This window comes from Polistes dominula, unplaced genomic scaffold, assembly GCF_049000335.1.
Source record: "Polistes dominula isolate Pdom_NZ unplaced genomic scaffold, Pdom_raw_medaka contig_305, whole genome shotgun sequence".
In the NCBI taxonomy this organism is placed as follows: Eukaryota; Metazoa; Arthropoda; class Insecta; order Hymenoptera; family Vespidae; genus Polistes; species Polistes dominula.
The window spans coordinates 142,813-157,264 of NW_028301053.1; the positions used below are offsets into that span (position 1 = coordinate 142,813).

At 37.5% G+C, this 14,452-nt stretch overlaps 1 protein-coding gene across 1 annotated transcript; it reads right to left on the reverse strand.

Annotated features, from left to right (window-relative positions):
- Positions 1 to 7,218: 7,218 nt before the first annotated feature.
- Positions 7,219 to 9,894, reverse strand: LOC149031529 (uncharacterized). The gene is made up of 5 exons (XM_089175729.1): positions 9,853 to 9,894; positions 8,930 to 9,593; positions 8,258 to 8,581; positions 7,715 to 8,005; positions 7,219 to 7,622 (listed from the first exon to the last, which is right to left on the reverse strand). The coding sequence occupies exons 1-5, from the start codon at positions 9,892 to 9,894 to the stop codon at positions 7,219 to 7,221; spliced, it is 1,725 nt and encodes a 574-aa protein (XP_089031855.1).
- Between the last annotated feature and the right edge of the window lie 4,558 nt (positions 9,895 to 14,452).

Below are 14,452 nucleotides of genomic sequence, written 5' to 3' on the forward strand. Positions count from 1 at the left end.
AAGACATATTTTTAAATTAAAATATTTGCGTATTTAGGAAATTTATACTAATTTAAAAAAAAAATAGAAAATTTTTAAATAAAAGAAACTTGACACGTGACAAAAACAACTAAGCTTTATTTAATTTATATTTCCTATAAAAATTAAATAATATAACTTATTTTACAAATAAAGAAAACAAAATTATAAAAAAAATTTTTAAAAATATTTAAAAGTATAAAATAAAACAACAAAAAGAGAAATAGATTTTAAAATCGTTTTAACTAAAAATCCGATGAAACGAAAAAAATGATTACAATTGTTTCTTTCTTTAACAACATCAACAGTAACAAGTTGCAACTCAAAAAGAAATACTTGTGTGTGCTAGCCCATGATAAAGATATTTTAAATTGAAATCAAAGGTGAAAAGAGTGAAAGCAAAAATTCATCTACCGGAGTTTCAAAAAAATTATATATTATATTTAATTGGATTAGGACGGTGTATCTTTCTGTCGACAAATATTCTACAATTTTCGTCTCTGTCTATTGCTATTGAATTTAGCATTCCATGTTGATGGATAGAATTTCGAAAATATTAGTTTTTGTCAGCTACCTACACCCCAAGGTCGGTTACTTATCACGAGAAAACAAATATAAAAAACAGTGAAGGTCTGATGAAATTCGTATTAAGGAAAAAGGAATTTAAGAAAAGGTTAATTATTATATATACCAGTGATTTATTAAGATACTTTTAATATCTATCTAATGAAGCGTGTGTGAAACAGGCGATAGCGGAACTCTTACTGCCCAACCAAATCGTCGATCGTCTTTCTCTCGTACGACACTCTCACATACAGACTAGGTGGGGAGTCGTACATGTGAATGTTGAATATCTACGGTCCCAGATATTGCGTACAATATACAATGTATATTCTCAACACGCTTCCATACATTTATATTGTACAACCATTGAATCTTACATTTTATTTAATAGCTCTCGAAATTTTACAAATTTTTCTTTACATAGAGCTTTTGTAAATATATCTGCGACATTATCATTCGTATCTATTTTTACAATTTTAATTTCTTTATTTTTTACACTTTCATGTACATAATTATAATGTATTTCAGTATGTTTCGAATTTTTTCGTAAAGTTACCATAATTTGCAATGTTTATTGCACTAGAATTATCTTCATATATTTTTATTGAATCCTTCATTTCTAAGTAAAACATTTTTAACAATTCTTTTATATATTTCAACTCGCTTACAGTCTCTGATAACGCTACATATTCTGCGTACGTTGAAGCTTTTGTTACACATTTTTGCTTCCTTGAACTCCAATCGATTACATTTCTAAATAATCTAATTACGTATCCTGACGTAGATTTTCTATCAATATTATCCCCGGCCCAATCTGCATTTACAAAGCAATCTATAATTTCACATTTTACATTTTTCTCATAATTCAAACTCAAATTTTTCGTTAAATACAAATATTTCAAGATTCGCAAAGCGAATTTCCAATGTGTCTCATTGTAACAATTTTGGAATCTACTTAGGTAATTCACACTTTGACTTATATCGGGACGTGTGCTTGAACTTATATATAATAAAGCACCTATCAAATTCCTATATGTTAAATTGGGTTTACTATCATCTGCCTTTTCAATTTTAAAGTTTGTTTCCATACGCGTGTTATACAGTTTACTGTTTTCTATCTTATACTTATTTGCTAACGATTCGATATACTTTGTTTGGTTTAATTTCATTCTTCGGTTACTATAATCATAATCTACGTTGATTCCGAGATATTATTTTATTTCTCCCAAGTCTTTAATTTTAAATCTTTTCGCTAATAAGTTCTTTATTTCCCGAATTTTTATTTTATCTTTACCGCAGACTAGTAAATCATCGACATATATTAGTAAATAAACTTCTCCTTCATGAAGCGAGTATAGACATAAATCAACATTATTTCTTTTAAATCCTAGACTTATAATATATTCATCAAAACATTCATACCAGTCTCGAGGACTTTCTCTCAGACCGTATAGCGCTTTATACAATTTATACACTTTATTGGACCCATCTTCATAACCCTTAGGTTGACTGATATATACCTCCGTATTTACTGTGCCATTCAAAAAAGCAGTCTATACGTCCATTTGTTCAATAATCAAGCCATTTTGGCAACAATATGAAAATAATACTTTTAATGTTTGATTCTTTGCTACTGGAGAGTATATATCCTCAGGTACGTCAGTTTGTTGAAAACCTCTTACAACTAAACGAGCTTTATATCTATTATCATTCTTTCTTGTATAGACCCATTTAACATCGAGTACTTTTTTATCTTTTACTCTATCTACCAACTTCCAAGTTTTATTTTTATTTATACATTTTATTTCTTGATCCATAGACTTTTTCCAATTTTCGTGATCTATACTTTCTATCGCCTCCTCAAATGTACAAGGCGTATCTATTTTACTATAATTTACATATATGTTATAACTTTCTGGTTCCGGATACCTTACAGTAGGTTTTCTCTCGCGCACGGGCCTTCGCGGACTATCTTGAACTACATGTTCTTTATCTTTTACTGGTCCATCAGATTCATCGGCGCTTTCAAAAACATTAACGTCGCCTTCGCTACTTACAGAGTTATATCTTTCTCTACCTGACTCGAGTGACGGAAGTGTACACCTGTACTCGTTTTTATTTACATCAAGACCTATACATTTTACATCTTTTTCTATTACATCAACATGTCTAGCAATAACTATCTTATTATTTATCAGTACTCTGTATCCTACTTGACTATAGAATAACAAAATTCTCATATCAGATTTTTTATCCCATTTAGACAAGCGTTATTGTTCCGGTACTCTGACAAAGACTTTACTTCCATACAAATGTAAATGTTTAACGTCCGGTCTTTTGTTGAAAAATATTTCATAAGGCGTTTTATTTTCGATCGTATTTGCTAGAGTTCGATTTTTCAAATAAGTCGCAGCGGTAACAATCTCTGGCTAAAATCTCTTATGAACTTGAGCTTCAGTTAGTAAACATCTCGACATATCCATTATCGTTCGGTTAAATTTTTCTGCCGTGCCGTTTAACTTGTGTACAAACGGTGGGCATTTATTTAGAATTATACCTTTTTCTTTTATAAATTTATATATACGATTATTAATATATTCTTTACCATTATCGCATCTTAATATTTTTACTCTTTTTCCTGTTAAATTTTCACACTCATTTATGAATTTAACTAAGCAATCATGAACTTCATCTTTCGTTTTAATACAATAAACTTTAGCGATTTTACTATAGTCATCAATAAAAGAAACAAAATATTTTTCTCCTGTGAACCCTGTAGTTTTAAATGGACCGCACAAATCCGTATGAACTATTTCTAATATCTCTTTTGCTTTATTTCTATTATTTTCCAAATTTAAATTTCTCATTTTATTTTCAATACACGTCTTATATTTCATAAATTCTGTTTCAAGTTCATTAGGAATACCCGTTAACAACTTCTGTTTACATAATATATTCAAATATTTGAAGTTCACGTATCCTAATATTCTATGCTACTTTTCTTTCTGGCTCATACCATTTCTGTTTGCATAGTTAGTTGAGTTTTTACCAAGTTTACAAGAATTTTCTAATTCGCTTTTAAGTTTAAATGTATCATTCTCTCTAAATGCGACTGCTGCTAATTCATTATTTTCATTAAATATTTTTGTTACATTTCCATGAGATACAATTTTATTTTTAATCATTAATTTTCCATAACTAATCAAATTTGCATTCATTTCTTTCGCAAAGTATACATATTTATTATCTACTTTATTTCTCTTTCCGAATGCTTGAAAATAACTAATTACATTTCCGATTTTAGTCGCTTTAATCGATCTACCATCTCCGAGGTAGATATTTACCGGCTCTCTTAAAGTAATACATTTTTCAAAATATTCATCATTATTTATTATGTAGTCTGTACAACCGCTGTCTAGCAGTTACTTTATTTCGCATTTACTTATCTTATTTAAATTTACGCCGTGCGCTGTATGAGCCACCGTCGCTAACTAAGCGTCCATTCTTCCGCTGCTTTGCTGGCTCGTGCTGGCTGCCTGTTGCGGAGTTCCACGCCATCTTCCACAATGGCTACTTCCGCCTCTGCCTCTGCCTCGACTACGTGTCGAATCTTGCGAAGTTTCTTTGTTGCGTCCGTCTTGTCCGCCATTTTCGCAATTACGTGAATAATGTCCAATTTTTCCACATTTATAGCACGCTCCTTTTTTATTTACAGCAAACACATTTGATTTATTACCTCCTTGGTCACTGTTTTTTATCTCTGCTAACTTAATTTTATTTTTAATATAATCAGTTGTTAGATCTTCAACTTTCAATGTATCTATCAAATCACCTATATAACTATAAGATTCCGGCAATGTATTCAGCATATAGTTCAACTTTTCTTTCTCACCAATTTTAGCACCCGCGGCTTTCAATTCGTTTATCGACTTTTCAAAATCACTAAAGAATGATGACGAATCACTATAATTGTTCAATTTCATTTTTTCCAACTTGTTTCTGCACACTATCTGTAAAGCCGTTGATTCTCTCAAATACATGCTATCAAATTTCTGCATAATTTTATACGTGGTATCCTCTTCGCATACAAATTCCAACTGCTTATTTGAAATAGCACTGTATATATGATTAATTGCTTTTAAGTCTTTTTCATCCCAGTCATCTCTATCTGTAGCGGCCTTTTCTCTTTCAACCACTTCATGACACTTTTTAAATTTCAAGTACATCATTATTCGTTTTTTCCACATACCGTAGTCTTCTCCATCAAATACTGGAATTGTTATTTCACATTTGCCTGCCATTTTGTCTTCGTATTTCTCGAACGTTCCTTCGTGTTCAGAATTCTCACGCACAGGCTTGGTTTCTTTCTTGACTACCGGCTTAACGGTTTCTTCCATATAACCACGTGTTTTAAAGTCCGGAATTTTAATCTATTAACATCACAGTTTTATCACTATTTTTCCACAAAACTTTTCTAGTTTTTGATTACTTTTTTTCGATAACTCTGCGATATTTTAACTCTCACCGTGGCTCCTTTTTCATGAGCGGAACTAAGAACTCTTTCTACATTCCTCGAACGGTAACGAAGACAAAAAACTTTTAGCAACCACGCTCTGCTACCACATTAAGGAAAAAGGAATTTAAGAAAAGGTTAATGAATATATATACCAGTGATTTATTAAGACACTTTTAATATTGTGAGAGTGAGAGAAAGACAAAGAGTGCGAGTGTATGGTGTGTGTAAAAACAATTGATGAATGTGAAAGATGTGTAAGAGTATGCAGCGATATCGGTATAAGTGTGAGTGTACGCAGCGAAATCGATATAAGTGTGAGTGCGCGCAGCGATATGGACATGAGTGTGAGTGCGCGCAGCGATATAAGTATAAGTGTGAGTGCATGCTGCAGTATGAATATGAGTGTGTCCAGTAAGAAAGAAGAGCGGGCGTGCACCCCGAAGTCTCTCGAATATTCCCTCGAATATTTTTAAAAATAAAATTAAGTTAGCAGAGATAAAAAACAGTGACCAAGGAGGTAATAAATCAAATGTGTTTGCTGTAAATAAAAAAGGAGCGTGCTATAAATGTGGAAAAATTAGACATTATTCACGTAATTGCGAAAATGGCGGACAAGACGGACGCAACAAAGAAACTTCGCAAGATTCGACACGTAGTCGAGGCAGAGGCAGAGGCGGAAGTAGCCATTGTGGAAGATGGCGTGGAACTCCGCAACAGGCAGCCAGCACGAGCCAGCAAAGCAGCGGAAGAATGGACGCTTAGTTAGCGACGGTGGCTCATACAGCGCACGGCGTAAATTTAAATAAGATAAGTAAATGCGAAATAAAGTAACTGCTAGACAGCGGTTGTACAGACTACATAATAAATAATGATGAATATTTTGAAAAATGTATTACTTTAAGAGAGCCGGTAAATATCTACCTCGGAGATGGTAGATCGATTAGAACGACTAAAATCGGAAATGTAATTAGTTATTTTCAAGCATTCGGAAAGAGAAATAAAGTAGATAATAAATATGTATATTTTGCGAAAGAAATGAATGCAAATTTGATTAGTTATGGAAAATTAATGATTAAAAATAAAATTGTATCTCATGGAAATGTAACAAAAATATTTAATGAAAATAATGAATTAGCAGCAGTCGCATTTAGAGAGAATGATACATGTTCTGACCAAAAGATTCTTCAATGAAAATTCCTCTGATCATTACTTATACGCTATGAAGTGGAGAATAAAGGATTAGATTAAGGTGTAAAATAAAACACGTGGTTGAGCCAAACAAAGAAACAATGCCTTTTTTATTGGCTCGTCAGGGAAAAAGCCTTGCGGCATAAAAACCCTGGATGTATTTTAATTATAACAAGAAAAGTCCACCACGTGGTGTAACCACATGGGAAAAATACCGTTGATAGAAATTATAATAATGGAAAGATCTCACCTCTCGCTCTCCTGAATTATAGCAATCACGACCTTAAGGATTGTGATGTCGAATAGGCTTGCCTTCACAAGACTTAAAGATTAAGGTGATCTTTCGTTGTCCTTTGTGAATTCTTAAAGCCCTTTGTCCACTGTGGCCTCTATAATCCGTGAAGATGTGTATTCGTAAGTGTCCGGTGAAGAAATAGGAAGAATATCCCTTTGTACCGTCCCAGCAGGGCGTACGCACTAGCGGATGGAGAAGTGGGGAGGCGAGAGGTGGGGGTAGCTAGAGGGGCGCTTCAGTAGCTACTGGTGTTTGATCGATGCTCACGATGAGTATCGATCTAGAATTTTGATGGAGGTGGACGCGCGCGAAATTTGAATACTGCTAATTACCGTATGATCCTTTTGGATCGTACATACTCCCCCGTTGAGAGTGTAACGATCAATGATATTCTTAATACATGTGTTGTGTTGTGCGCTTATTATCATCGATTTACAATACTTTCGACCTAGGTCATTGAATCAGTTAAGTACATCGCTAGTTGTATAAGTTATTGAACATGTTCATTCGATTGCTTATGATATAACGCTAGACGTATTCGCTGAATCGCTCAGCGTATTTTTGCTGACTTAGTCAGCATTCTCGAATTATCGCTGGCCAGGCGACTTTCTTGTACGTACAAGGGAACCGTTGGGTCTTAAAGACAATGATTTAACAATGAAAAAATAGTTGTTACATTGTACTTGACAATTCCGTGGACCGTCTTCACGGTGACCACTCGTACTACATCGTCTTCTCCTGGATGTATGTTCACGATCCGGCCTAACGGCCATCTCATGTAAGGTTGATTCTTGTCGATGAGAACGACGACGGTATCCTTTTCGATTTTCTGCTTGGGTTGTATCCACCTTTGTCGTTTCTGCAGTTCTCGTAGATACTCAATATGCCAGCGTCGCCAGAAATCTTGTCGCACTTTCGTGATATGTTTCCAGGAGGACAGTCGATTGGCTGGAGTTTGAACATAATCTTCCTCCGGTAATGTCGTAATAGGTCTTCCAACTAAAAAATGTGCGGGTGTTAGTGCTGTCACGTCATTCGGATCTGACGAGATGGGGCATAATGGGCGTGAATTTAAATAGCTTCGATTTCGATCGCGAAGGTAGTTAGTTCTTCATACGTGAAGAGAAGTTCACCGACGACCCGTTTAAAGTGATGTTTGAAAGATTTGACCGCTGCTTCCCATAAACCGCCAAAGTGAGGTGAGAAGGGTGGATTGAAATGCCACGATATCCTATGATCTATCGCGAAATCACGGACCTTATTTTTATATTCGTTCGATTCCATTAGGGCGTATAGCTCCCTTAACTGGTTATTAGCCCCGACGAAGTTGGTTCCGTTATCAGAATAAACGTGAGTTGGAACAGCTCTTCGACCCACAAATCGCCTGAACGCGGCCAAGAAAGCATCCGTAGTCAGATCGCTGACTAATTCAATGTGTACCGCTTTTATAGTCATACAAATGAAGATACACCCGTATATTTTAACGCGACCCTTATTACAGTATTTCTTTTCCTTCGCGTAGATCGGCCCGAAAAAATCTACTCCGACATGGGAGAATGCAGTGGTTTCCTGCACTCGAGAGCATGGCAAATCCCCCATTTTATATCGGATGCCGGATGCACGAAATCGAATGCAACGCACGCAATGACGTACGATTCTTCGCACTTCATTCTTACCGTCGAGAAGCCAAAACCGTTGTCGAAGAGCATAGAGGGTAGTCTGTATGCCAGCGTGAAAATTTTGTTCGTGGAATTTTCGGATAAGGAGATCAGTGACGTGATGATGTGAGGGCAATAATATCGGACATCTCTCATAGAAACTTAAATTCGCGTTTCGAAGTCGGCCCCCCACTCGAATTAAGACTTCTTCGTCGAGGATCGGATCTAACGCGGCTAGTCTTGTGCTCTTGACTCCCCCCGCTGTTTCTACTCTTTCCCTTTCGGCGTGAAATTGTTCGCCTTGCACGATTTTAAAAACGCGTCGTTCCGTTTCTGTTATTTCTGCGGTAGACAATTCTCCCTTATATGAGTTAGTTTTAAGCCATCGTTAGCATCGAGTTACAATTTTTAATAATCGCGTGTAACTAGAGAATCGCTGAAATATGCCTTTTGATTCAATTCACGTCGTTAATACCGATAATCTCTTTACGTCCAGCAATTAGAAAAATTCCCTTTCCATGCATCGTTCTTTTAAAAAATCGCGCGGAAGTTGTCCCCTAGATAAAGTGTCCGCTGGGTTGTCTTCGGATCGCACATGTCGCCATACGATATTTTCACAGGTTTCATGTATTTCGCGCACGCGATTCGCCGTGTATAATTTTAACGTGTTGGAGTTTCTTTTCAGCCAACCCAGTACAATCATCGAATCGGACCAAAAGGTTATCTTGTCGGGTTTCAATCCGCCGGCAGTTCGGACTTCTCTATGTAATCGCGCGAGTGTTAATGCTCCGCATAGCTCTAAACGTGGTATAGTGGTATTCTTAAGGGGAGCGACACGACCTTTCGCGCAAAGTAGACGTACATATGTGTTACCGAATTTATCTCGCGATCTTACATATATGCAGCCGCCGTACCCAGATTGACTCGCGTCGCAAAAACCATGCATCTGCACGTCAATCGGGTCGTCGGGTGTGATGCGTCTTTCTATCGTTAAACTGTCAATTAATGTCAATTGTTCTGCGAACATTATCCACGAGGTGTGTAACGTATTGGTTACCGATTCGTCCCAGTCGACGTGTGTTTTCCAGCAGTCTTGGATGAAGATTTTAGCCGTTAGAATGACGGGTCCTAGAAGTCCGAGTGGATCAAAGATCCTTGCGACTTCGGATAAAATTCGTCGCTTGGTAATTCTTTCGCGAATATCTACTGGCGCGACGGAGTAAATTAAACAATCATGATGTGCGTTCCATGAAATACCGAGTGTCTTTAAAATAGGATTTTCCCCAGAGCAGAGCTCGACATCGATGTTTTTTATGTCTAAATTTTCGAGTACCGGTCGGAAGTTAGACGCCCACTGTCATATATTAAGACCGCCTCGTTTTAACATTTCAATAGTCTGATCGCGTATCCTTCCGAGGGTTTCGATATTATTAGTTCCCGTAATGAGGTCGTCTACGTATAGATCGCGGTTAAGTATTTCGGCTTCGAGTGGATAATTAGCCCCTTTATCCTTCGCGAGTTGTTTGATGGTTCGTATGGCAAGAAACGGTGCTGATGCTATTCCGAATGTTACCGTATTAAGTTCGAACGTGCGAATCTGTTCGTTATGTCACCAAAATATCCGTTGATATTGACGATCGTCTGGATGAATCCATATTTGCCGATACATTTTCTCAATATCCGCTGTTAATACGTACCGATATGTCCGGAATCGTAATAAATGTTCTACTAATGTGTCTTGTATTGTAGGTCCGACTAATAAGGTGTCGTTGAGAGAAAGTCTCTTATCATTTTTCGAGGAGGCGTCGAATACGACCCGTACCTTTGTTGTCGTGCTAGCTGATTTGATAACCGCGTGGTGGGGAAGATAGCAACTTCCTATAGGTTCGTTTTTGACGATCGACATATATCCTAAATCGATGTATTTATGTGTAATTTGTTCATATTCCTTCCGGAGTTCGATATTCGCGTGTAATTTCTTCCGGAGATTACGGAACTGACTATACCGCGTAGGTGACTGTAATCGTGGCTTTCTTCGCCGAAGGGAACACGCACGATATATCTTTGCGATTCATAGTGTTTCGCAACTTAGACATAATGACTTTGCCTTCTATTTTGTTTACTAAATTCGATCGCGTTATCTTAGGAACGATGAGTAGCGAAAAGTTCCGCCTATATTTATCGTCTAATGATCGAATGGTTATCTCGATAACGTCTTTTGATCGAGTTCCGGTATAGTTGATAGCGTGCATGGAACTCGAATATGATTTGATCAGTAAGTGTGACTCTTTCGCGAAATTCTCAGTAATGAAGTGTGCAGCGGCACGCGTATCTAATACCGCCCGACGTTGTCTGAGAGTTCCGTCTTCCTTTCTTACACGATACATGATACTCAGGAGAAATTGATTCGGTGCACCGTGCGAATTGACATGAGACTCGGTGTTAGCCGCGTGAGGGTGGGTTCATTGCGATGTCGAGGCGGTCTCCTTCTTCGCGAGAGTGTGGATCTCCTGTTTCGTGATCTCATGCTCGTCATTATCTATATGTAATGACGTGTGATGGGCCTGGTGACATATCCGACAACGCGAGGCTCTACATGGTTCCCGGTGCTTCCGTAAGCAATTCTGACATAATTCGTACTGCTGAATCGTTGTCAGTCAGTCCTGTATCGTCATGTCATAATATCGGGGGCACCGGTATACAAAATGTTCATCTCTTTTGCAAAGAACACAATTAGCCAGAGTCTGAGTATAGAACGTACGCGTTGTATAGGTATCCTGTCACTTTCGCGGTCGTAAAGTCATCGTCTCGGGATATCCACGTTTTGCGCGGGGCTCGAGGTTCGCGGACGTTGATGACGTTTTCAGCGGAGCACACGCACGCGCATATCGGGTTAAAAAATTAAAGAATTGCTCGATAGTCGGATATTCGTCGGAATCTATCTGTTTATTCCATTCTTGTAGCATTTCGGGGGGTAACGCGCGTTCAGCGAGGCGTACTGGCGAGACCACCGAACTTACATTATATGTCTCGAGTGTGGAGATGTGAGAACGCAGTTCGTTCAAGAATGCCGTTACGTCCTTTGCTGATCCGGCCTTCGGTCGGGATATGTCGATTAACGCGTCGATTACCCGAGCTAATAGTATCCGTGGCACATCGAACGCCTTCAGTAAAGCTCCCCACGCGTCCTTATATTTTTCCCCAGTTAATTGATAATGCTCGATCGTTTGAAGGGCTTCGCCGCGAAGGGAGTCGCGAAGGTATACGTGTTTTTCTAAATCCGATATATCACTACGCGTGTCTACGAGGGTTAAAAAGCTGGATTTAAATGGGATCCATTTCCCTATATTCCCGTCGAATTGCGGGATCTCAATGCGCCGTAATGGTATTTGTTGATCGCGGGTTTTCGTGATATCGTTGCTTTCGTCAGCGTTATTCGGGTTGTTAACTGTGGCGGTATCGTTTAAATGAAGTTTGTCTCCGATCGCGCAATATCTCTCTATGATTGAAGTTAAACTATCGACTCCTCCTGCTTCGTTGATAGCAGTAACGCACTTTTCATACAAGATTTCGTATTTCTCTACTAGTGGTGCAAGTCGTTCGTAACGCCTTCTTATTTCCTGCTTATTTAGATTTCCTTCATTGATTAGATTTTCGACGTGCGTTAAACCCAATTCTAAAACTAGCCGTTTTTGTTCGAGCTGTCCGAGCTGTTTTTGCGATGCCATCACGAACCGTTATTAATTATTCTACTTTTCGAAATCCACTCAAATTAATTTACGGTAATATATAAAAATCCCCTTTATATGAATGAATGACCGCGCGTTGAGTTCTCGATCGCGTGGTGCGGCCCTGAGGCTAGATTTTTGGAGGGGGTATACCTATGTATAGTATAAGAGGCCGTTGGAGGGGGTATACGATTGTCGCTAGCTATATGCCGATAGATGGGATGTCCGGCGATGACGTCATGGCGTCTTCGTTCTAGTCGACCTTTCAAATAAAGGAAGGTGGCGTGGCGGTGAAGCCGCCGAAATCTTATCGTTCTTTGTACGAGAATAAAGCGTTTTCCGAGATGGAGAATAACATTCGATTATATATCGTGTATCCGTTCAAATTTAGAAATTAAGTTCTTTTCGATATTGAGATGTGAATTTTACAGAGAAAATGAGCGTAATGCATAGATATATAAGAAATTGCGAACTTCTACGGGGTTCGAAGACGCAATTTCCCTTGAGATATATATTAGTAAATGAGGGTGTGTACGCATAGGCGTACGCACGGGTAATTAAAACTACTCCTCTCGCTTCTAGATTTTTCGTGATGCTGCCTCCGCTGAACGGTGTAGACGTTCACAAGATGGCGGACTCCCTCGACTTCGTTGTTCTTTAATCGGTTTGCCCGGTGTGGTGATAGTCTATTCACTGCTTCGTAGATCAGAAGTCGGGAACTCGCACCTTACAGGATTGCACCAAAATGTTCTGACCAAAAGATTCTTCAATGAAAATTCCTCTGATCATTACTTATACGCTATGAAGTGGAGAATAAAGGATTAGATTAAGGTGTAAAATAAAACACGTGGTTGAGCCAAACAAAGAAACAATGCCTTTTTTATTGGCTCGTCAGGGAAAAGCCTTGCGGCATAAAAACCCTGGATGTATTTTAATTATAACAAGAAAAGTCTACCACGTGGTGTAACCACATGGGAAAAATACCGTTGATAGAAGTTATAATAATGGAAAGATCTCACCTCTCGCTCTCCTGAATTATAGCAATCACGACCTTAAGGGTTGTGATGTCGAATAGGCTTGCCTTCACAAGACTTAAAGATTAAGGTGATCTTTCGTTGTCCTTTGTGAATTCTTAAAGCCCTTTGTCCACTGTGGCCTCTATAATCAGTGAAGATGTGTATTCGTAAGTGTCCGGTGAAGAAATAGGAAGAATATCCCTTTGTACCATCCCAGCAGGGCGTACGCACTAGCGGATGGAGAAGTGGGGAGGCGAGAGGTGGGGGTAGCTAGAGGGGCGCTTCGGTAGCTACTGGTGGTTGATCGATGCTCACGATGAGTATCGATCTAGAATTTTGATGGAGGTGGACGCGCGCGAAATTTGAATACTGCTAATTACCGTATGATCCTTTTGGATCGTACAATACATTTAAACTTAAAAGCGAATTAGAAAATTCTTGTAAACTTGGTAAAAACTCAACTAACTATGCAAACAGAAATGGTATGAGCCAGAAAGAAAAGTAGCATAGAATATTAGGATACGTGAACTTCAAATATTTGAATATATTATGTAAACAGAAGTTGTTAACGGGTATTCCTAATGAACTTGAAACAGAATTTATGAAATATAAGACGTGTATTGAAAATAAAATGAGAAATTTAAATTTGGAAAATAATAGAAATAAAGCAAAAGAGATATTAGAAATAGTTCATACGGATTTGTGCGGTCCATTTAAAACTACAGGGTTCACAGGAGAAAAATATTTTGTTTCTTTTATTGATGACTATAGTAAAATCGCTAAAGTTTATTGTATTAAAACGAAAGATGAAGTTCATGATTGCTTAGTTAAATTCATAAATGAGTGTGAAAATTTAACAGGAAAAAGAGTAAAAATATTAAGATGCGATAATGGTAAAGAATATATTAATAATCGTATATATAAATTTATAAAAGAAAAAGGTATAATTCTAAATAAATGCCCACCGTTTGTACACAAGTTAAACGGCACGGCAGAAAAATTTAACCGAACGATAATGGATATGTCGAGATGTTTACTAACTGAAGCTCAAGTTCATAAGAGATTTTAGCCAGAGATTGTTACCGCTGCGACTTATTTGAAAAATCGAACTCTAGCAAATACGATCGAAAATAAAACGCCTTATGAAATATTTTTCAACAAAAGACCGGACGTTAAACATTTACATTTGTATGGAAGTAAAGTCTTTGTCAGAGTACCGGAACAATAACGCTTGTCTAAATGGGATAAAAAATCTGATATGAGAATTTTGTTATTCTATAGTCAAGTAGGATACAGAGTACTGATAAATAATAAGATAGTTATTGCTAGACATGTTGATGTAATAGAAAAAGATGTAAAATGTATAGGTCTTGATGTAAATAAAAACGAGTACAGGTGTACACTTCCGTCACTCGAGTCAGGTAGAGAAAGATATAACTCTGTAAGTAGCGAAGGCGACGTTAATGTTT